The sequence below is a fragment of the Podarcis tiliguerta genome (assembly GCF_965153285.1).
Source record: "Podarcis tiliguerta genome assembly, chromosome: 17".
In the NCBI taxonomy this organism is placed as follows: domain Eukaryota; kingdom Metazoa; phylum Chordata; class Lepidosauria; order Squamata; family Lacertidae; genus Podarcis; species Podarcis tiliguerta.
Genome location: NC_139550.1, coordinates 12,058,388 through 12,080,059, shown reverse-complemented (window position 1 = coordinate 12,080,059; position 21,672 = coordinate 12,058,388). Strand labels below are relative to the sequence as shown.

Sequence of the window (21,672 nt, the reverse complement as noted above, 5' to 3'; positions counted from 1 at the left end):
TATCATGTAAAGAACATGTAACAATAAGAAGCAAGGAGCAAACTGAACAACCTGAGTTGCTAGTATTAAGCCACCATCAGGAAAGTTAATTTGTTCAAACTTACTCAACGAATACATGTTTGTTTTTCAACACTGTTGATTCAAAAATATGGAATTATGGAGCTGAATGGAACCAAAAAGCCATTGAGTGATCCAGTGCCTGCTGTCACAATGCAGGGCCATCTGCTGATCAATCCAAATCACAGGGGCACACGGTCTCATAATCACAGAGCAGACACACTGCATAATGGATGCCAACCAAGCAGAGAGTTTTAGAAGGTTCAGAGAAGTGAATCACACTACATGGTATGAGAGAAGGCAAAAATATGCTCACTGACATTATGAAAAGGAAGGGAACCATTAAGGGAAGGGGATATTTACTACGGCTTGAATCTAATAGGACGACAATATAGCCATGGCAAATAAAAATTGGCTAAAGCCAAGAGAAGGAAAGACTCAGGTGGCACTGTGGGTAAAACAACAGAGCCTAGGGCTTGCTGATCAGAAGGTTGGCGGTTCTCATCCCTGCGACGGGGTGAGCTCCCGTTGCTCGGTCCCTGCTCCTGCCCACCTAGCAGTTCGAAAGCCCATCAAAGTGCAAGTAGATAAATAGGTACCGCTCCGGCGGGAAGGAAAACGGCATTTCCGTGCACTGCTCTTGTTCGCCAGAAGCAGCTTAGTCATGCTGACCCGGAAGCTGTATGCCGGCTCCCTCGGCCAATAAAGCGAGATGAGCACCACAACCCCAGAGTCGGTCACGACTGGACCTAATGGTCAGGGGTCCCTTTACCCTTTACCTAAGAGAAGGAAAAGAGAATGGGCAGAAAACCAGAAGCCCCTCTATGTATGTTACTTGGACTGAAAAAAGAAAAAGAAAACCCAAACCACTTGGGTTCAAACCTCAATAACTTTTCTGAACATAAAAAAAATATGCATGACTAAATATGTATCGAATGGATCAGTGCAGGGATCAGAAAATGATAGTCATCACAATGCTGCTTTATCACAGTTTGGGTGCTGTGCATTGTAACAGGTACATTATGTTTGTAGTATATATATTCCAACAGCAGACCTAAGTTCCCACGCTTATTCACAAAGATGCTGCCATTATACAGTATTCATGTCAGTTTCGTCATTGGCTACTGAAGTCCCTCTCCAGAGGGCCTAGAGAAAGATGGCATTCTACAGAAGGAATAGATGAGTATGGATAGTGGGAGAGATAGAATACAATACACTGACAAATTGCCTCTTATTCATACAGGCACAAAAAAGACAGAAAATAATCTGAACAGAACTGTAAGAAATTAGCCTTGCCTATCATTAGACAATGAAGACTTCATACCCATCCTTCAAGAACGGAGAACGTATCTACAAGTTCATCTGTTATCCTTATGAATATTCCACCTGGAAAAGTTACTGGCACCTCTCTAATGCTGTCCTCACAATGCTATCTTCACAATTACTAGCACCAGTTTTGAACATGCTGTGTAAGTAATCCACCCTTTTACCACCAAGGTTCCATGTAGAAAAATCAAAATGTCTTAAAACTTAAGCGATAATTAGTCCATGTGAAGAGGTCTTGAGTGCCTCCCTCAGAGAGTGCCAATAGACAACAAAAGTCCTGTTGGATTAAAGGAATATGGTATAGTGGTTAGAGGGCTGTACCTGGATGTGGGGAATTCTGCTTGGCTTTGGACAATTCGTTATAGTTCAGTGGAGCCTACCTCAAAAGATTGCAAGGCTAAAACAGGATAACACTTGGACGAAGGGCAGGATCTAGATGAAATAAACAGCAGGGTGCAGCATACTTCTCATGAAGGATGGATAAGCAATGTGGGTTGTTAAAGCAAGCACAAGTGGTATAATGAGGGGATGGAACTGGGGTGGGGGGGCACAAAGTAGATGAAGAAAGATAAAAAATGGCAAGGATACAGCAGTGTGGATTATTTCAAAATATACAGGCACTGCTGCAGAGAGTGAGGCAAAGGACATACTCTTACAGAGGATGCAGCTGTCAGTGGCTACCAGCCACAATAGCTATGTTCTGCCTCTGCTGTTGCCTCTGCCAGCTGCTTGGGGTCACAAGCGAGAAGCGCACAGTTGCACTCACTGGTCCCTGTGAGAACAGGATGCTGGACTAGATGGGCCTTTGGCCTGATCCAGAAGGGCTCTTCTTATTAAAGTAAGCAGATGGGGATGGGATAGGATGGGAGAAAAGGCACTCTTTGAGTGTGTCTGGCAGTGTGCAACAAGGCTGTGCACAGTTTAGCAAGAAGGCTAACGCTTAGGAAGGCTGCTTATGAAAGAGGTGACTTGGAAAGAGACATTACAACGACAGGGTTCCTTACAGGGCAAAGGGGAAGGCATGTAGCTCAGTGGCGAAGCATCTGCCTTGCATGCAGAAGGCTCCTGGTTCTATCCTTTGCATCTTCAAGTAGGACTGGGAGAGCATCTTTGCCTGGAACTCTGGCAAAGCCACTGCCAGTCAGTGTAGACAAATTCTCTGCCGGGTGAACCAATGGTCTGACTCAGTGAATAAGGCAGCTTCCTATGCTCCTAAGAAACACCACACCACAATCCAAAGGGTCCACGTATGCAGCAATGGGTCAACGAAAGTTCATACGGACTCAACGAAAGGAGAAATGCAGAGATACCAAGGCAGCAAAAACAAAAGGTGAGACAGGCATCCGTTGAGCGATTGGAGCCGGGGAGGAATTGCTTATGCTCATTCCTCCTGATAAAGAAACACTTGAAAACAAGCAGCTGCAGGAGGGATGCATTTGCAACACTGCTTTTGATTCTGTTCCCTTCCCCTTAACGTGCGCTGTCCGTTTCGCCTCTCCTTTGCTTCGGGCACTTTTAAAGGCTCCCTCCCCCCCCCCCAACTGATATTATTTATAAATTAATGCCAATGGTCGTGACTGGAGGGTGGCAGCAGCGGCAGAGACAATCCAACTGCTAGATTATGACACACCGGGGTTGCAACCGGAGAGCCCTTTCGGAGCAGGCGTGGGTGACAGTAGATGATGGGGTTTAAGAGGCTTCTCCCCCCCCCCCCTGAAAAAAAACCAAAATCCTATTCCATTTCGGTTGCATAAGTTTATGCCAACCTACTCCAGAATCTCCAGGAAGAAAAGGAGGAGAAATGAGGGGGTTGAGGGTGTAAAAATATATATATATAATCTAGATAAATATAAACATGCCAAGGTGTAAACTGGGAAAAGGGGGGGGGGGTGTTGAAGAATTGACGCAAATGGGAAGGGGATGGAAGAGAAGCGCGGGCAGGGCAAGACTAAGAACCTAGAATAAAATAAAATAAAAGGTGGAGGAGCTTCTATTTGCTCTTGATACGGGGGACAGGGGTGCTGTTAAGGACCGGGGGGGGGGGTTCCTGCCTTCGCCTCCCCTCCTGACTCACCTGAGAGGCGGCGCTCCCGCAGCAGCCCATGGCGGGCTCGGGGCTGGGTCTCTGCCGCGGGCTCCCGGCATCCAAGCGCCGCGATTCCCCGGCCGCCCGCCCGGCCCCAGGGCGACGGCGGCGGCAGGGGGAGCGGCGGCAAGGCGGCGGGGAAAGGGCGGAGGAGGGAGCGGGAGAGAAGCGGGGAGGGGGGGAGCTGGGCTGCTGGCTCCTCCGCCGCCTGCCGCCGCCCCGAGGGCTCGCCCGCCCGCTTGTCCGCAGCGGCGCCCCGGAGGATCCCTTCGCCGAGGCGGCTCCTTAGCTCCTCAGCATCCCTCCTCCTCTTCCTCCTTCTCCTCCTCCTCCTCCCGCATCCCGGCGGCAGCGTCGCGCGGCGCTCCTGGGGGCGGGGCTTGGCGCGAGCTGAGGAGGGAGGGAAGGAGGGAGGAGAAGCAGCAGCAGCAACAACACAACAGCAGGCGGCCGCCTTCGCCAGCCAACCAAACCAACCAACCAGGCAGAAGCCCCGCGACCTAGAAACAGCCTCGGAACTCTCCGCCCCGGGGATGCGGGGGAGAGCCGAGCCCAATTGCGAGGAGGCACAAGAGCGCTTACTGCGGGCAACGGGAAGGGCTATACTATAGCGCCGCAATGGAACGTTATGAAGAGCGGGCAGGCGGCGAGCGCGGCGGGGGTGTCCCGTCCGCTAAACGTGCCCGGCTCACTTCCGGCGAGTCATTATTGCTTGCTTTCTCTTTTTCTCTCTTTTTCTTCTGTTTCGCTTGACGCACCTCCTGCTTTTTTTTTCTTTTTTGCAGGAGCGGGAGAGAGTGGAGCGAAGTATTTAGCAGCGCGCCGGCTTGGGACAACAACGGCTCTTGTTGTTGTTGTTGCTTTAATTTCCTGATATAATGCCTGCGTGACCTTGGGAAAGCGCCTTGCACTCCTTTTTCCTGTTCCTGAATGATATTCATAGGAATATCATTTCCCTGTACCCTTCGGTTGCGTGGTGACCTTTGCGTCTCTCCTATGGCGGACGGGTTGGGAAAGGAGCAGGGGAGCGAGAGGGAATCCGGGGTGGGTGGACGCAGAGGCACAGCTCATGAGAACCCAGTGAATTTTTGGGGGGAGTTGCTCATTTTTAATTCAAAAGGCAGCGATCGTGGTTTTAAAGCTAAAAAAACAGTGAGCAAGGATCGTGGTTAATTTAAGTCAACGGAGAGCAATCGTGGTATTAAAGCTGTAACAGATCAGCTATTCTTTGGGGGGGGCGCTTCTCGTCACAATTATTGCCAAGAAAAAGCTTTAAGTTTATTCCAAACTTAAAGAGCAGAGAGTTTGCACCTTCGGAGAGGTTTAAAATGAATGCACACCCTGCATTTAAAGCACATTGCTTCCCCTCCCCCCTCACAAGAATCCTGGAAACTGTCATTTACCCTTCACAGAGTGACAGGTCCCAGCTGCCTTAACAAACTATACTTCCTAGGGTTCTGTGGGGAGGGTGTTATGTGCTTTACATGTATGGTGTATACACTTACTGGTTTTACATGTTTAAATTGTCACTGTTTCGGTGCATGTGTGCACGCATGAAGCAGCTTTGTGGATTTCTCAGCAAATATCCAGATCACCACTCTCCACCTGCTGAAAAATATTAGAAAAAGTGGATTGCATTTGCAATGAGGAACAATATGGGCACATGCAATATTTTACAAGACCTATTGAGAGGGTCAACCCATGTTGACTCCAAAGCATGAAAACAGGTAATGAGAAATCTTCTCTGTATAACATGTCCCCCTACAGTGTGTCAAACATGAGGGAAAAGCAATTCTGAAATTACAAATGCTCAGATCTTCACCTGCATTATCCTTGCCTTTCTACATGAATCCCAAAGCCATGCTTTCGTTGATTAAGCAGTATGTAACTCTCACTAAATAAATACAGCACCAGAATTCTTATCAAACACAGATTTAAAATCTGAACCAGAGAAAACTTCCAAAGTTTTCTTTCCCTACCCACCATCCACTACCCTTCCCCTTAAAGCTGTTTGACTGAGCAGTGGCGGCATGTGATAGGCATTGTTTCAGAATAGATTAAGGGTGGGAAAAAGTCCCACTGAACACAGTGAGACTTACTTCTGAGCAAATATGTATAAGATTGGTCTGCAAGTGAGAGGCATAATAGTCAAGATTAGACTGTATGAGAATAAGCCATTTGGGCACATCTACGCAACAAGCTTAGGACATCCCTACACATGTCAACTCAGAAGGAAGTCTCGAATTCACTGGGACTTATTCTCAAATAAGTGGACACGGAACAGCAGCCTCAAACTCTCTGCTCTTTGAGTTTGCTCTGTCTAACGAATCCTATAAACTTGTATTGTGAGAAAAGCTAGGGAGCATTAACAGAATTCTCAGCACTCACACCAAACAGCAGTTCCCAGTATCCTTTAGGGAAAGCCATGAGAGTAAATATGTTATATAAATGACACTACATTTATAGTGCAGAAAGAAGTATGAGATCATTCACAATGTAATAAATAATTATCACTCTTTTTTATTACAGTAAGCCACCAAGCCATAACTCAGAAACTGACAAATGTCTCCTTAATGTCCAACACCCTTCTGAAAAGGCATTTACTGTATATTTAGCATCCAGTAATATGCAGATTTATATAGATCTGTTGATTGCCTTGTAGCTGATTAATTGATCAACTAATTAAAACATTCTTTAATTGATTGACGGCTCTAGTAAATAGTCTTCTTGTGACAGACACCTTAGAAATTGACTCTAAATTGGTAGAAGTCTATAAAAATGCAGCTCACGATAAATCTCTCTCAGGGATCCGGCATTCTCTGAGCCTGTCGCCAGGCAAAGCAGTCTGTAGGGCATCATGAGGGAATCCTAGACATGTTTACTAAGCAGTAAGTTCCACTGCAGTCAGTGGAGTTTACTCCCTACTAGGGCTGCGTGATATCTGGTTTTCATCATCACGATATATCGCCAGCTAAATATGGTATCTCGTTATATCGCTATATATCTGCAGCGACGGAGGGCCTTGTTGTGGTGGGGACTGCCATACCTTCCTGCAGCAGCGGAGATTGTGCCACACTTCGCTGCAGCAGCAGAGGCTCCCTGTGGTGGCAGAGGGTGTGGCATGCTTCTCTCATCATCTGAAAGCTTTACAAGGTGGGGTGGATCCTCAGGACTTTATCACTGTTTGGTGAACTTCCACAACACATATGAACAAACAATCACTTTGTCTCATGTATCCATGCAAGTATGACTTGTTGGAACTTGTAAGACACAGTGGTACCTCGGGTTAAGTACTTAATTCGTTCTGGAGGTCCGTACTTAACCTGAAACTGTTCTTAACCTGAAGCACCACTTTAGCTAATGGGGCCTCCCGCTGCCGCCGCGCCGCCAGAGCACGATTTCTGTTCTCATCCTGAAGCAAAGTTCTTAACCTGAAGCACTATTTCTGGGTTAGCGGAATCTGTAACCTGAAGCGTATGTAACCCGAGGTACCACCGTACTTTCTTTTGGTGCAGGCTGGTGAGCAATATCTTGCCTCTGTCTGCTCTGGCAGGATCTATACACAGGAAAAACCCCACTATAAATAAGTCATAAATTAAATTGTTATAACAAAAGGGGGAAAACTATGTAAAATCGCATAGACAAAGTTTTGTACTCTACAGCACCATCTGGTGTCGCATGTTTATAACATAGTTATACCATTGTAACATGGCTAATGTAGCTGAGTCACCTGTCTTTGACAACACTCTTTTTACCTGGTTCTTAACCCTCACACTTGTCTTCTTCAATAGCACTGTGGAGGAAGAACACAGGTTTCTCTCTTTATTTCTATGCTGTATCCTTACATTTTGTATACGTACAGATGTATTAATAGAAAAAGAGAAACAACAGAAGCAAGCAACTGAAGGCTGGAACTAGAATACTAATGAGGCAGGGGCTACTACTCAAGAACCAATGTGGTGTGAGTGGTTAGAGTGGTGGACTAGAAAACCTGGGAGGCCAGGGTTCAAATTGGATGACTTATTGGGCCAGCCACTGTCCTTCAGCCCAGCCTATCCTGCAGGATTATTGTGAAGATCAGATGGAGAAGGGAGAATCACATAAACCACCCTGAGTGACTTGAAGGAAACGTGGTGTGTAAATGTAATAGTAATGGTAAAGTTAAAGGGACCCCTGACCGTTAAGTCCAGTTGCGGACGACTCTGGGGTTGTGGCCCACATCTCGCTTTACTGGCTGAGGGAGCCAGCATACAGCTTCCGGGTCATGTGGCCAGCATGACTAAGCTGCTTCTGGCGAACCAGAGCAGTGCATGGAAACACCGTTTACCTTCCCACCGGAGCGGTACCTATTTATCTACTTGCACTTTGACGTGCTTTTGAACTGCTAGGTGGGCAGGAGCAGGGTCTGAGCAATGGGAGCTCATCCCATCGCAGGGATTCGAACCGCCGACCTTCTGATCGGCAAGCCCTAGGCTCTGTGGTTTAGACCACAGCGTCACCTGCGCCCCCAAAATGTAATAATAAACTTAATGAAAAAAAGACCTCAGTAGGGTTCTGGACAGCACCAAAGCAGCACCCTCTTTCTCTCAGAATTCCTGCAGGTTCTCTGAAGCACCTGATCCCACCCCGATAGCCGCTTCTTGCTGCTGGTTAGCTCAGGAGATACTCCATGGCCTGTGAGTTCACAGTCTGAATACAGGACAAGTCGTTAACCTGGCTCAGTGGCAGGATAACTCAGTCAAACTTACCCGAAACGCACTATCAGAACGAGAAGACAAGACTTGTATTATTATAGCCATTCTATAAATACAGACCAATCGGAAGCACAGAGAAGCCAGATGACAGGATGATAGAATCATTTTGCAGTCATCCTAAATAGAACAGATTTGCATGTGAGGAATGAATCATGATGGCAGAAGAAACCTTAGATGCTAATAGCAAGTGTCTTCACCTCTTTGGAATCAGCCCTGACACCTTTTCAGGAGACACAGAGCTTCTCTTAAAACGTAGGTGCTCATAACACTGTCAACAGAAGGTATGCAACTGAAGTGTCTTGCCATCTGTGTGATGCTAATACACTGGTAGCACAAATATCGCTATTATGGCGTGGTTAAGTAGTGATTTTTTTTTTGCTAAAATTAGGTCGTTGCCATTGGCTTTCACTTACCCTAATCTGATCTGCCTAAAGATCAGTGGTTTTATCCTTTCCCATTGGTTTTCACTTGCCACTAAATAACTGGTTAGGTTTCACCGGGTGCAGAGATGATGTGCCAACAAGCCAGAGAGACCCAACTCTGGAATGATATAAAGTACCTTTCATGTTTGATAAGCATTGTATATGTGGGCAGGAGAAAGGATCTCACCCTCCTACTGTGCTCTCAACAACTTCCCAACTATTTTTATTCAAGAAAGCAGAATATGGTGAACAGGGGGCAGGGAAAGCAGCAAATCCTCATATATTTTGTGCTATATCTTGAATAATAGTCTGAAGATGGGCACCAATCTTCAGAAGGAGATGGTGCTCCTTCTGTTTTTTGAAAACAACGGCGGGAAGGTAACCGGCATTTCCATGCACTGCTCTGGTTCGCCAGAAGCGGCTTAGTCATGCTGGCCACATGACCATGTCTGCTGTCTGCAGACAAACACCGGCTCCCTTGGCCTATAAAGCGAGATGAGCGTGCAACCCCAGAGTCATTTGCGACTGGGCCTAACGGTCAGGGGTACCTTTACCTTTATAGGTTGATTATCTGTTTAATACCACACCATTTGCATTAGATACTTTAATAAATAAGTACCCAGGAGCCACAGGTAAACCAGTAGTCAGGGACAAAGAGCAAGTGAGAACTAAAGGGCCTAGCAGAAAGCAGGCGCAAGGAGCAATCAAATACTAATTGAAGAATACAAGGGACACAGGTGGCGCTGTGGTCTAAACCACAAGCCTCTTGGGCTTGTCGATCAGAAGGTTGGCTGTTCAAATCCCCTCGATGGGGTTAGCTCCCATTGCTCTGTCCCAGCTCCTGCCAACCTAGCAGTTCAAAAGCACACCAGTGCAAGTAGATAAATAGGTACCACTGTGCGGGAAGGTAAACGGCGTTTCCGTGTGCTCTGGTTTCCGTCACAGTGTCCCAATGCACCTAAGACCAGTGGGTGAGGCACTCCAGGAAGCAGAGCCTAGTTCACTAGCTTTCCAAGTGGGGAAGGACGCATGTGATTCCTCAGCTGGGGCACCTGCCTCATCAAGCTCAGAAGCTGCAATCAACAGACACAGTATAAGAAGGCAGCAGAGCTGAGGTACTTTGTCTATTCAACTGCCCATGTTGAGGGACCTCACCTGGGATTCTCCTCAGACCGTCATGGGTTTCTACTTCGAGATTGACTCTGGTCTGTATCCTGACTGCTGAACTCCCATATTGGCGTACTTGGATTTACCCTGGACTGCGTTTCCTGATCTTTGAACTTGGCTTGTATGGATTGGCTTTTGGACTTGGAACTTTGCCTTGGCACGCTGTCTGCTAGGTAGGCCAGGGGATCAGGACACTTGAAAAGATAAAATACAACAAATAAAGCCAATTTAAAAACCGGTGTGTGTGTGTGTGTGTTAAAACTATGAACAATACAATTACATAAAAAGCATGTTTAGTAAAATATGAATAAGGACATGTCCTATCCACTCTGCTAAAAGATGAGCACAGCCATAGGAGACAATAGTAATAATTTTATATGGTGCCCATCTGACTGGGTTGCTGCAACCACTCTTGGCTGCCTTCAGATGTCTTTATTGCCAAAGGTCTTGGTAAACAAAGAAGCCTTCACCTGGTGCCTAAAGACTGACAAGAATGGCACCAGGCATGTCTCCCACCACACCATAAAGACCTGTTCTCACGTGGCCACTCTCTGCACCTGTCTTGGGTGGGGCTCCCGGAGAAGGGCCTCTGATGAAGACCACAAGGTCTGGGCTGGTTCATATAGGGAGAAATAACCTCCATGTTCAATTGTGTGGTCATTTCAGTGCTAAGTCTGAACCCCTGCCAATGTGCCAACTACGCAAATCTCCACATGTCGCCATGCAGAGTGTGAGGCTCAAAACTAAGCTATGTCCCTTAGGGACACATGTGGAAGGAAATCCAACTGAACAGAGTAATAATAATAATAATAATAATCATTTTTATTTATACCCCGCCCTCCCCAGCCAAGGCCGGGCTCAGAGCAGCTTACAAGCAATAATAAAAACAAGTTAAATGATTACAACTTAAAAACAAAATTAAACAATACAACATTAAAATATTGAAACATTAAAATATTAAAATGTAGCCTCATCGCAGAAGGAGAAGGAAAAGAAAAAAGAAAGAGAGGGAGGGAATCAAATTGGTTCCAAGCCAAAGGCCAGGTGGAAAGAAATCAAATCAGATCCTGCAGGGCCCTGGTCTCGTGAGGCAGAGCGTTCCACCAGACCGGAGCCAGTGTTGAAAAGGCTCTGGTTCTGGTTGAAGCCAATCTAACTTCCTTAGGGCCCGGGACCACAAGGGTGTTGCTATTTATGGACCTTGAGGTTCTCCATGGGGCATACCAGGAGAGGCGGTCCCATAGGTACGAGGGTCCTAGGCCGTGAAGGGCTTTAAAGGTCAAAAGCAGCACCTTAAATCTGATCCTGTACTCCACCGGGAGCCAGTGCAGCTTGAAAAGCACTGGGTGAATATGCTCCCATGGCAGAGACCCCGTGAGGAGTCTCGCTGCAGCATTCTGCACCCACTGGAGTTTCTGGGACAGATTCAAGGGCAGCCCCGCGTAGAGTGAATTACAGTAGTCAAGCCTGGAGATGACCGTCACATGGATCACTGTGGCCAGGTCGGGACGGGAAAGGTAAGGGACTAACTGCTTGATGTGGCGTAGGTGGAAAAATGTCGCCTTGGCTGTTGCTGTAACTTACGCCTCCATGGAAAGGCAGGCGTCAAGGATTACACCCAAACTCTTAACGGAAGGCAATGACACTAATTGGGCCCCCGCAAGAGAAGGGAGTTGGTCCCTCATCCCCATGCCATCCTGACCCAGCCGTAGGACCTCTGTCTTCGAAGGATTTAGTTTCAGTCGGCTCCCACGAAACCATCCAGCCACAGCTTCCAAGCATGTGGTCAGTGTGTTCGTGGCCGAGTCGGTGTGGCCATCCATCAGCAGATAGAGCTGAGTGTCATCAGCATATTGGTGACAGCCCAGCCCAAAGCTCCGGATAATCTGGGCAAGGGGGCGCATAAAGATGTTAAAAAGCATTGGGGAGAGGATTGCGCCCTGCGGCACTCCACACACCAAGGAGTGGCGCGACGACATTTCCCTCCCTAGTGCCACCCTCTGTCCCCGACCAGAGATAAAAGAGCACAGCCAGTTACGGGCTATGCCCTGTATCCCCACGTCTGCGAGGAGGTGGTCCAGAAGATCATGATCAACCATGTCAAAGGCTGCTGACAAATCTAAAAGGATCACCAGTCCTGACCTGCCTCGATCCAGCTGTCTACGGAGATCGGCTGTTAGGGCAACCAGAGCCATCTCGGTCCCAAAACCAGGACGGAAACCGGACTGAAATGGATCTAAAGCCGATGTACAAGATGCTCTCCATGTCACACATGAGGGGCAGGACTTGGGAAGTCAACACACCTCCTCTGGCTCTTAGAACAATTTCACTGCCCCTTAGCTGGTCCTGATGAGATGCTTCTTTCTGTTACTTGTCTCCTTCTACTTCCACAGCGTTCCTGTTCAGTGGCGTAGCGTGGGGGTGCAGGGGGGGCCGGCCGCACCGGGCGCAACATGGGGGGGGGGCGCGCTCGCACTCGCAGCTCTCTGCCCCTACCTGGCTCACTCACTCTCTCTCACTGCAGTGCTGGCTGTGCGAATCCGATCTGAGCCGCCGGGTCGCCGCCCACTGTGGAGGGGGGGGGTGCCAGGCATGCGGTGTGGTGCGGTGCGGAGAGAGAGCAAGGGACTATCTGGGGGAGGGACAGTGCAGCGGGGGGGGGGGGCGCAAATTACTTGCCTTGCCCCGGGTGCTGACAACCCACGCTACGCCACTGTTCCTGTTTCATCAATTTGGGCTTCACTTAGCCCCTCCAAAGGCCTCAGCTAGCAGGAGAGACACACATCTTTATATGTGGTTCATTTGGAACAGGCCACTAAACATTTGTCACTGCCTATCATCCTGACATATTGAATCTAAGGCACCAGGAACTATATACATATACATAAACACACACACATCTTCCTCAGAGCAGCTCCTTGTGAAAGTCAAACTCATGCCAGATAGTGACAGGATAGCTGCCTTATTTTAATTTATTTGCTGTTGCTTAATTTACTTGGCTTGCTTGCACAGCCAGGAAAGCGCCATTTGTTTCGGCGAGGTGAGGAAAAGTTCCGTGCGACCCAAATGAGCTGCTGAAAACGGAACACAATCTTTCTTGCGCAGACAGTATCATCATAATACATTATTAGCCATTGTGATCTTCTATCATTCCACTCTGGGAGAATTATGGCTGTGGCACTGAGGATGTAAGGCTACAGGCTGAGCACTGCTTGCTACAAATCTCTCGCAAAGCTCTTGCAATAAATCTCCAAGAGAAAAGTCATTTAAAGAAAGGAATGGCGGGGGGGGGGGGATGACACTAAGGGGAGCTGTCATTTGTTTTCTTAGGGAAGAGGGGACAAGCAGCTGTGAAGGGACACGACGTACTCTTAACGTCGCAGAAGGCGGCAGCATTCATCACGGCAAAAGCAACGTTCTCGGTGGAGGGCAAGCATGGAGGGGAAGCAATATCCAGCCCCCTTGCCCACAGACCTGTGAAATAAATGGCTCTTCTTGATGAAATCATTTCTCTTCCTTTTATTAGCTACACAGGAGACCACGAGTGATTTGGCCATTTCCGACGCTGAGAACCTGTGTGCACACACCTTGATGGAATTCACCCCGCAAAGAATCATCCGCCGTCCCCTCGTTGGCGTGCCTGCTCACCAAAATGATAGCAGTGGCTTTTAATAATAATAATAATAATAATAATATCATCTTTATTGTCATTGCCCCCTTCGGGGACAATGAAATTACTTGATTGCTCCATAAAAACACTAATTAAACAATACAGTATAATACAGCAAGGGAGATTAGATGACTTTCAAAGTCCGGCTTTCCCATTCAGGGCCGAGATCGCTCTGGAGAAGAAGCTGTTCTTAAGACGGCTCGTTCTTGTCTTCATCGTCCTGTATCTCCGTCCCGACGGCAAGAGCTCGAAGAGACAGTGACCAGGATGCGATGGATCTTTTACTATGTCCAGTGCCTTCCTATGGCACCTTGTGGCATAAATCTGCTCTAAGGTGGAGAGTGGGCAGCCAACAATGCTCTCTGCTGCCTTAACAACCCTGCACAACCCCATCCTGTCCTGGGTAGTACAGCTTCCGTACCACACACATAAGCCATAAGTGAGCACGCTCTCAATGGCACAGTGATAGAAGGCAAGCAGCAGTTTCTGCGGAAGATGGTTTTTCCTTAGTATTCTCAAAAAATAGTCTCTGCTGCGCCTTCTTCACAAGCCCCCTTGTGTTGACACTCCAGGACAGATCCTCTTGTAATTCAATGCCCAAAAATCTGAACGTTGTTACCCTCTCCACACAGACCCCATCAATCAAAAGTGGCTGGACATTGCTCTTCTGTCTCCTGAAGTCCACCACAAGTTCCTTTGTCTTCCTTGTATTTATGAGCAAATTGTTAGCTCTGCACCACTCTGTCAGCCGCTCCACCTCATCTCTATAATCCGTTTCACCCTCCCTCTCAGAGATGAGCCCAATCACGGTTGTGTCATCGGTTGTGGGGTTAAAACAGAATTACGTCATAAGAAGAAGAGGAGGAGGAGTTTGGATTTGATATCCTGCTTTATCACACTACCCTAAGGAGTTTCAAAGTGGCTAACATTCTCCCTTCCCTTCCTCCCTCACAACAAACACTCTGTGAAGTGAGTGGGCCTAAGAGACTTCAGAGAAGTGTGAATGGCCCAAGGTCACCCAGCGGCTGCATGTGGAGGAGCAGAGACGCGAACTCGGTTCACCAGATTACAAGTCTACCACTCTTAACCTCTGCATCACACTGGCTCTCATAGGTTTGGAAGCCTATAACAGATTCCTCAACGAAAAGGTAAGTAATTATACTCAAGCCACATCCTACACAAAGCTGTCAGGTCAGTATTATTTACCTGAACTTAAGAAGAGCTCTGCTGAATGAGTCCAAAGGCCTGCTTTCCATTCTCACTGCGAGCAACCAGATTCCTATGGGAAGTCCACCGGTACAATAACCTGCTCCCAATTCTGCCAGCTGGAATTGAGGCAGACTGCCTCAGATGCTGAAGGTCAGAGGGAGCCTTCTGAAGTCCTACCCTCCCATTTTATTTATTTTCATTTATTAAGTTTGTATACCACCTTTCATCCTAAGATCACAGCATAAAAATACAAGATAAAATCACAAAATACATAATAGAAACAAACAATAAAACCCACCACAACAAACACATTTAAAATGACATAGGATGTTAATCAGCCCAAGGCCTGGCTGAAGAGGAATGTTTTTGCCTGGTATAACGAAGGCGCCAGGTGAGCCTCCCTGGGGAGATTATTCATCATCAACATTTTTTTTAATTTATATGCCGCCCATCTGACCTGGAAATGTAGGGGACAGAATGTGAGATTGAAAAACAATTAGGAACTGGGAGAAACTGAAATTCTCATATTCTCTCATCCCTGTAGACATATGATTCTAGGTCTTCATTATCACAGGCTAGGCTCCTGTTACTCTCAGGTGCTAGGACAAAGTGCTACCTATGAAGAGACATGAATGCCCTTCAACAGGCTGAAGCCCACATAACTGATAAGCTGCTCAGCAGGAACACCTAATCCCAAAGCCAGTAATTCCTAAACAGTGTGTTGGGATGTACGAGTACGCCGTCCGAGAACTGTGAGAGTGTCTCAGGAATTAAAGGCCACAGGTGAAAGGTGCAACTTTCTCACTGCATGTCAGCATGCTTTATTACCCTGGAAGGAGAAGCCCCATCAGGAAGAAAACATCTGGAGAGAGAGAGAGAGAGTTTTGGGGAGGCAGCATGAGTGAAGTTCGGCACCCTCTTGATCCAGCCCATATTGTGCTGGTGCCATTTAGCTCCTTTATCCCCCGCCCCATCGAAATGTGAAGTGAGATGATTCTGACACACAGGTCTATCACCTGTCACATCTGCTTTGCCCCTTACAAGCACAAGATAAATTGTTCATGAAAGCCCAGAGCTTTCCTGTATCCCTTCCCCCCTCCACCTCAAGGAGCGTAAGTCCTGATCATTTTGTGAACATCCCCTCCCTGCTGCCCTGCTCTATCAATTCTTGCTTGTATTAGATATCAATTCAATGAATCTGAGTAAACACAGTTGCCTGCTTGATGCTCGCATGGTCCGCTCAGCCTCGGTTGGTGCTGTGGTCTAAACCGCTAAGCCTCTTGGGCTTGCTGATTGGAAGGTCAGCGGTTTGAATCTGCACAACGGGGTGAGCTCCAGTTGCTCTGTATCAGCTCTTGCCAAACTAGCAGTTTGAAAGCACACCAGTGCAAGTAGATAAATAGGTACCCCTGCAGTGAGAAGGTAAGCGACGTTTCTGTGCGCTCTGGTTTCCGTCATAGTGCCCCACATTGAACCAGAAGCGGCTTAGTCCTGCTGGCCACATGACCCAGAAAGCTGTCTGTAGACAAACGCTGTCTTCCTTGGCCTGAAGTAAGATGAGTACTGCAACCCCATAGTCATCTTTGACTGGACTTAACTGTTCAGGGGTCCTTTACCTTTTTACCTTTCAGCCTCAGTCATTTTATGTGTGCGTAACCCACCCAGAGAGGGACGCGGGTGGCGCTGTGGGTTAAACCACAGAGCCTAGGACTTGCCGATCAGAAGGTTGGCGGTTTGAATCCCCGCAACGGGGTGAGCTTCCGTTGCTTGGTCCCTGCTCCTGCCCACCTAGCAGTTCGAAAGCATGTCAAAGTGCAAGTAGATAAATAGGTACCGCTGCAGCGGGAAGGTAAACGGCATTTCCATGCACTGCTCTGGTTCGCCAGAAGCGGCTTAGTCATGCTGGCCACATGACCCGGAAGCTGTACGCCGGCTCCCTCGGGCAATAAAGCAAGATGAGCGCCGCAACCCCAGAGTCGGTCACGATTGGACCTAATGGTCAGGGGTCCCTTTACCTTTACCTTTAACCCACCCAGATATCTTCTCCACTCCTGTCTGTAACATTCAATGAAATGTCCAACAAAGTACAGGCATAACATCTTTGAGATAAATCGCTTTGTAACAGTCAAGCTGTCGGGAAGTCCATGAGGATAATGGTTTGTCTTAGAACTTTTGCCTGTATTCCTGGTATACTTATATCGGGCACTGTGTCAGTTGAACAAGGGGGAGAAACAGTTCATCTGCATTTCCAGTGTTGGGGAGCAAAGATCAATGACTCCTTCCAAAAAAGTACCTTAGAAAGAGGCATCATGCCAGCTTCTAACGCCACATGTGATGTTATTGGACTCCAGCTTTCAAATTTGCAGATGACACCAAACTGGGGCTTGTGGAGGGAATACCCTCATCCTGTTCAGTTATGGAGAGAAAGAATATTATGTTCTGAAGTGGCTGGTTGTTCCTGGATCACAGGAATGTTTTTTAGGAAGGGGTTCAGCCTCCAGCAGCACTCACAGATGGGGAAAGTAGACCACGCACACATTCAGCAAAAATAGGCCATGAGAATGTTTGGGGCATAGCCTCCAGGATTTGTTTATTATGTCCATGATGGAGTGTACAACTTGTGAAGCTGTTGTTGAGCCCTAGGGTGATTTCTCAGACTAGCATCTGCCTCTTGACAACACATTGCTAGGACACATAAAGGCAACATGGAGGCCACCCCTGCAAGTCATCAGGCTTCTTAGGTTGTGGACATGTTGCCATTTATTGGGCTCTGCGGGTGGCGCTGTGGGTTAAACCACAGAGCCTAGGACTTGCCGATCAGAAGGTCGTGGTTCAAATCCCCGCAACGAAGTGAGCTCCCGTTGCCTCGTCCCAGCTCCTGCCCACCTAGCAGTTCGAAAGCACGTCAAAGTGCAAGTAGATAAATACGTACTGCTCTGGCGGGAAGGTAAACGGCGTTTCCATGCGCTGCTCTGGTTCACCAGAAGCGGCTTAGTCATGCTGGCCACATGACCCGGAAGCTGTATGCCAGCTCCCTTGGCCAATAAAGCAAGATGAGCGCCGCAACCCCAGAGTCGGTCACGACTGGACCTAATGGTCAGGGGTCCCTTTACCTTTACACATGACTGTAGCCACAATCCATCGCATCCTGTCACTTCTTGAGAAGTACTGCTGATAAATTTCCCCTCAAACCGGCTTCCATCTGATTTGAATACATCAGCAGCAGTTAAGCCAGTGTTTTTCCAAACTCGGGTCCCCCGCTGTAGTCGTAACAACTCCCATCATCTCTAGCTAGCAGTACCAGTGGTCAGGGATGATGGGAGTTGTAGTCCAACAGCAGCTGGGAATCATCTAGTCCAGTGTTGGCCAAACTTGGGTCTCCAGCTTTTTTTGGGACTACAATTCCCATCATCCCTGTTAGCTAGGGATGATGGGAGTTGTAGTCCAAAAACAGCTGGAGACCCAAGTTTGGCCAACACTGATCTAGTCCAATGCAGGAATCTTTCACCCGATGTGGGGCTCAAGCCCAAGACTCTGAGATTTAAGAGTCTCATGCTCTACTGAGTGCCCAGATGAGAAGTAGAGCTGAAGGTCTTGCGGGTGGGGTGGGGACAACAAATCAAGTTATTCATACTGGGTGACGACACCCTTGTCCTCTCTCCGCTGTGTACAGCAAAGTAATAATGCGAGTTGAAATGTAAAAGGTGGGGGGGGGGGAGAGAGAATGACCTCATTGTGTTTCAAGTCACTAATGTGTACATAGCCTCCACCCCCAAATAGGAGAGAGAGAGAGAGAGAGAGAGAGAGAGAGAGAGAGAGAGAGATATGTGTGTAAAAAACAAGAGGTTATGTGCTTGTCACTTGAAAGGGGGCACTGAAGAACCATTGCCCAAGCAGGAGTCTCTTATTCCTGGAAGATTATCTCACTTGCTCCCTAGCCCCCTGGTCTTGACAATTTATTAAAGTGCCAGTGAAGTCATCCTAGCTGAGCACTAGATGAAAAGGACATCATCTGCAGCCAATGGCAATTTATGCCTGCCTGTCTTTTGGCTCCCACACCGGTGCTGTGGACGTATTTAGTATTGTCTTGTGCGCATTTCGAAGACTCCCATGGGGGGAACGAGCGCTAAGGTGGAGAGGCCACAGCTGTGCCTGCTGTTATAGGGAGACGGAGACTATTGTGCCACTTGGAGATCTTTCTCGAAACCAAAAATGCTGAGGTTAAAATGATTTGTTTCTGCAATCATGCCTTTGGCAGAATTCCAAGCGGAGAGTGGCTGGGAGCGCGAAGCCGTTCCTTTCATTCGGCTAAGAGCTTCTGTGGATTGATGGTCTGCGGAGCAGCGTTGACGTGGGAGACCATTTAAACATAAATAAGGAGTTTTGGGGGGTTTTGGTGTGTGCAGTGATACCTAGTGCACCGATATCAAATGGGCCGGTGGCTTAAAAAGATTATAACATGGCACACAGCCCAGACATCGTGGAAAGATGCAGAAAGGGTGTGCGAGAAAGAGAGGTGTAGAAACTGTTAAGTTTTGTCGGGTTGGAATGTACTTTAATATATAAGCAGGGGAGCCAACCCGCTAGATTGGGGTTTCCCAAACTTGGGTCTCTAGTGGTTTTTGGACTACAACTCCCATCATCCATGGCTAGCAGGACCAGTGGTAAGGAATGATAGGAACTGTAGTCCAAAAACAGCTGGAGACCCAAGTTTGGAAAACTCTGATCTAGATATTGTTGGACTCCAAGTATTTACGGGACCGCCTCTCCTGGTCTGCCCCGCAGAGGACCTTAAGGTCCATGAATAAAAAATAGTTTAAAGGTCCCGGGCCCTAAGGAAGTCAGACTATCCTCCACCAGGGCCAGGGCCTTCTCAGTGATGGCTCTGACCTGGTGGAATGCTCTGTCCCATGAGACTAGGGCCCTTCAGGATTTAACCTCCTTCCATCAGGCCTGTAAGACAGAGCTATTCCGCCTGGCCTTTAATTTGAATTCAGCCTGATCTTTTATTTCCCTTCTCTTCCCTCCTCCTCCCCTTTTATGAAGATTACCCGCTCTGAGACAACATAGCTAATTCTCCCCTGGCCTCCTCGCTGGCCCAAGTAGGACTAATTCAGCCAGCTAGCCCTGGTGACAATCTAATGCTTATTAGATGGATTTCCCCCAAATTGATTTCTGAACTTAGAATTTTATTGTTAGTCATGTTTTTATACAGTGGTGCCCCGCAAGACGAATGCCTCGCAAGACGGAAAACCCGCAAGACGAAAGGGTTTTCCGTTTGCAGAGGCGCTTTGCAAGACGAATTTCCCTATGGGCTTGCTTCGCAAGACGAAAATTGACTAAAAATTTTGAGGGTTTTTTCCGCTCCAAAACCCCTTTTTCTGAAGCGCTAAGCTGCTAAAAGCATTTTAGCAGCAAAACCGCTAATCCCTTAAGCCTTAAAAAGCCGTTTTTAGCCCTTAAAGTGCCAATAGCGCTAATAGCGCTAATCCGTCAATGGGCTTGCTTCGCAAGACGAAAAAACCGCAAGACGAAAAGACTCGCGGAACGGATTCTTTTAGTCTTGCGAGGCACCACTGTACTGTATTTTATGCTGCTTCTACAATTAAGTGTTTTAAATTTGTTGTTAGCCGCCCTGAGCCTGGTTTTCTGAACCGGGAAGGGCGGGGTATAAATAAATTAATCATCGTCATCATCATCATCATCATCTCTTTACCATTGGTCATTCTAGCCGGTGCTGATGGAGTCCAGAAGACTCCACCCTAGGAGACTAGGGTTCAAATCATCCAGACAGCCATGAAGCTCTGGGACGAGTCACTACTTGTTGTCAGGATAACCTGAAGCAGAGGATAAAATGGGAAGGAGGAGAATTATGCATAATATCTTGAGCTCCTTGAGGGAAAGGTGGGATATAAATGTGAGAAATAAATTAAATCAATCAATAAATCTGAGAACAATCATCCACCTGGCTCACTACTGTCTACACTGACTTCAAGCCGCTCTCCAGTAGTCTGGACAGGACCCCCTCACCCCATCATGAGATACAGTGGTACCTCAGGTTACATACGCTGCAGGTTACAGACTCCGCTAACCCAGAAATAGTACTCCAGGTTAAGAACTTTGCTTCAGGATGAGAACAGAAATCGGGCTCCGGCGGCAGCAGGCAGGAGGCCCCATTAGCTAACGTGGTGCTTCAGGTTAAGAATAGTTCCAGGTTAAGTACGGACCTCCGGAACGAATTAAGTACTTAACCTGAGGTACCACTGTAGTAGGAACTGAACTTCAGGCTTCTTGCTTGTGAAACATCCACTTTACCACTAATGTATTGCCCTTCACCATAGATCATACCCACACCATACATTCAAAACACACAGCCTCCCTCAAAGAATCCTAGACACTGTAGTTTGCTATGGCTGCTGAAAACTGAAGCTCCATGAGGGGTGAGCTAAGGTTCCCAGGATTCTTTGGGGGACAAACCATGTCCTTTAAATGTACCGTATTTTCCCATGTATAAGACGAGGTTTTTTAATTATTAAAAAATGCTAAAAATTGTGGGTCATCTTATACACGGATAGTGCAGAGGTCGGATAGGCAATTGGTGGCTGCCATGAGCAGGAGATTGTCAGAGGCGTTTGGGTGGGTGATTGGCGGCTGTGGCAGGGTCTGCTGTCGATTGGCTGTTGCGGCAATTGGGTGGGTGATTGGCAGCTGCTGGCAACCCCCCCCCCCCCAAAAAAAAAGCTCAACAAGTCTGAGCATTCCTCCCAAAGAAGCTTATCTATCTGGGCAATCTCCCTCCATTTCCTCAAAAATAAAAATAAAACATGTCGTCTTATACACGGGGGAGTGTTATCCATGGAAAAATACGGTATGCTGTGGCTGTGATCCTAAGAGTACCTATATAATATATGGTATTTTAAAGAACACAGGCTATATAATAAGCATATCCTCAATGCACATCTGGGGGGTGGGGGTGGAACA

General features: G+C 47.6%; 1 protein-coding gene and 2 long non-coding RNA genes across 10 annotated transcripts in view; 1 reads left to right on the top strand and 2 right to left on the bottom strand.

The window, feature by feature from the left end:
- SLC44A1 (solute carrier family 44 member 1) overlaps positions 1–3,851 on the bottom strand; it is a 79,399-nt gene extending 75,548 nt beyond the window's left edge. For both annotated transcript variants that reach the window (XM_083419886.1, XM_083419885.1), the window contains exon 1: positions 3,458–3,851. In XM_083419886.1, coding sequence (XP_083276012.1) covers positions 3,458–3,487 — 30 coding nt within the window. In that variant the 5' untranslated portion in view covers positions 3,488–3,851. The remainder of the gene's footprint in view (positions 1–3,457) is intronic.
- The window catches only part of LOC310668040, a 1,372,673-nt gene that overhangs the window by 923,750 nt on the left and 427,251 nt on the right, over positions 1–21,672 (top strand). The gene's annotated exons all lie outside the window — the stretch shown is intronic.
- On the bottom strand, positions 7,960–21,117 carry LOC310667931. Of its 7 annotated transcripts, none has more exons than XR_014506440.1 (6): positions 20,953–21,117; positions 20,408–20,528; positions 13,287–13,477; positions 9,801–10,006; positions 8,637–8,763; positions 7,960–8,227 (listed from the first exon to the last, which is right to left on the bottom strand). It is a non-coding gene; the product is annotated as an uncharacterized lncRNA (long non-coding RNA). The 7 variants fall into 7 exon arrangements; XR_014506441.1 differs by having other exon boundaries at positions 7,960–8,158; XR_014506444.1 differs by lacking the exon at positions 7,960–8,227 and adding an exon at positions 8,256–8,340.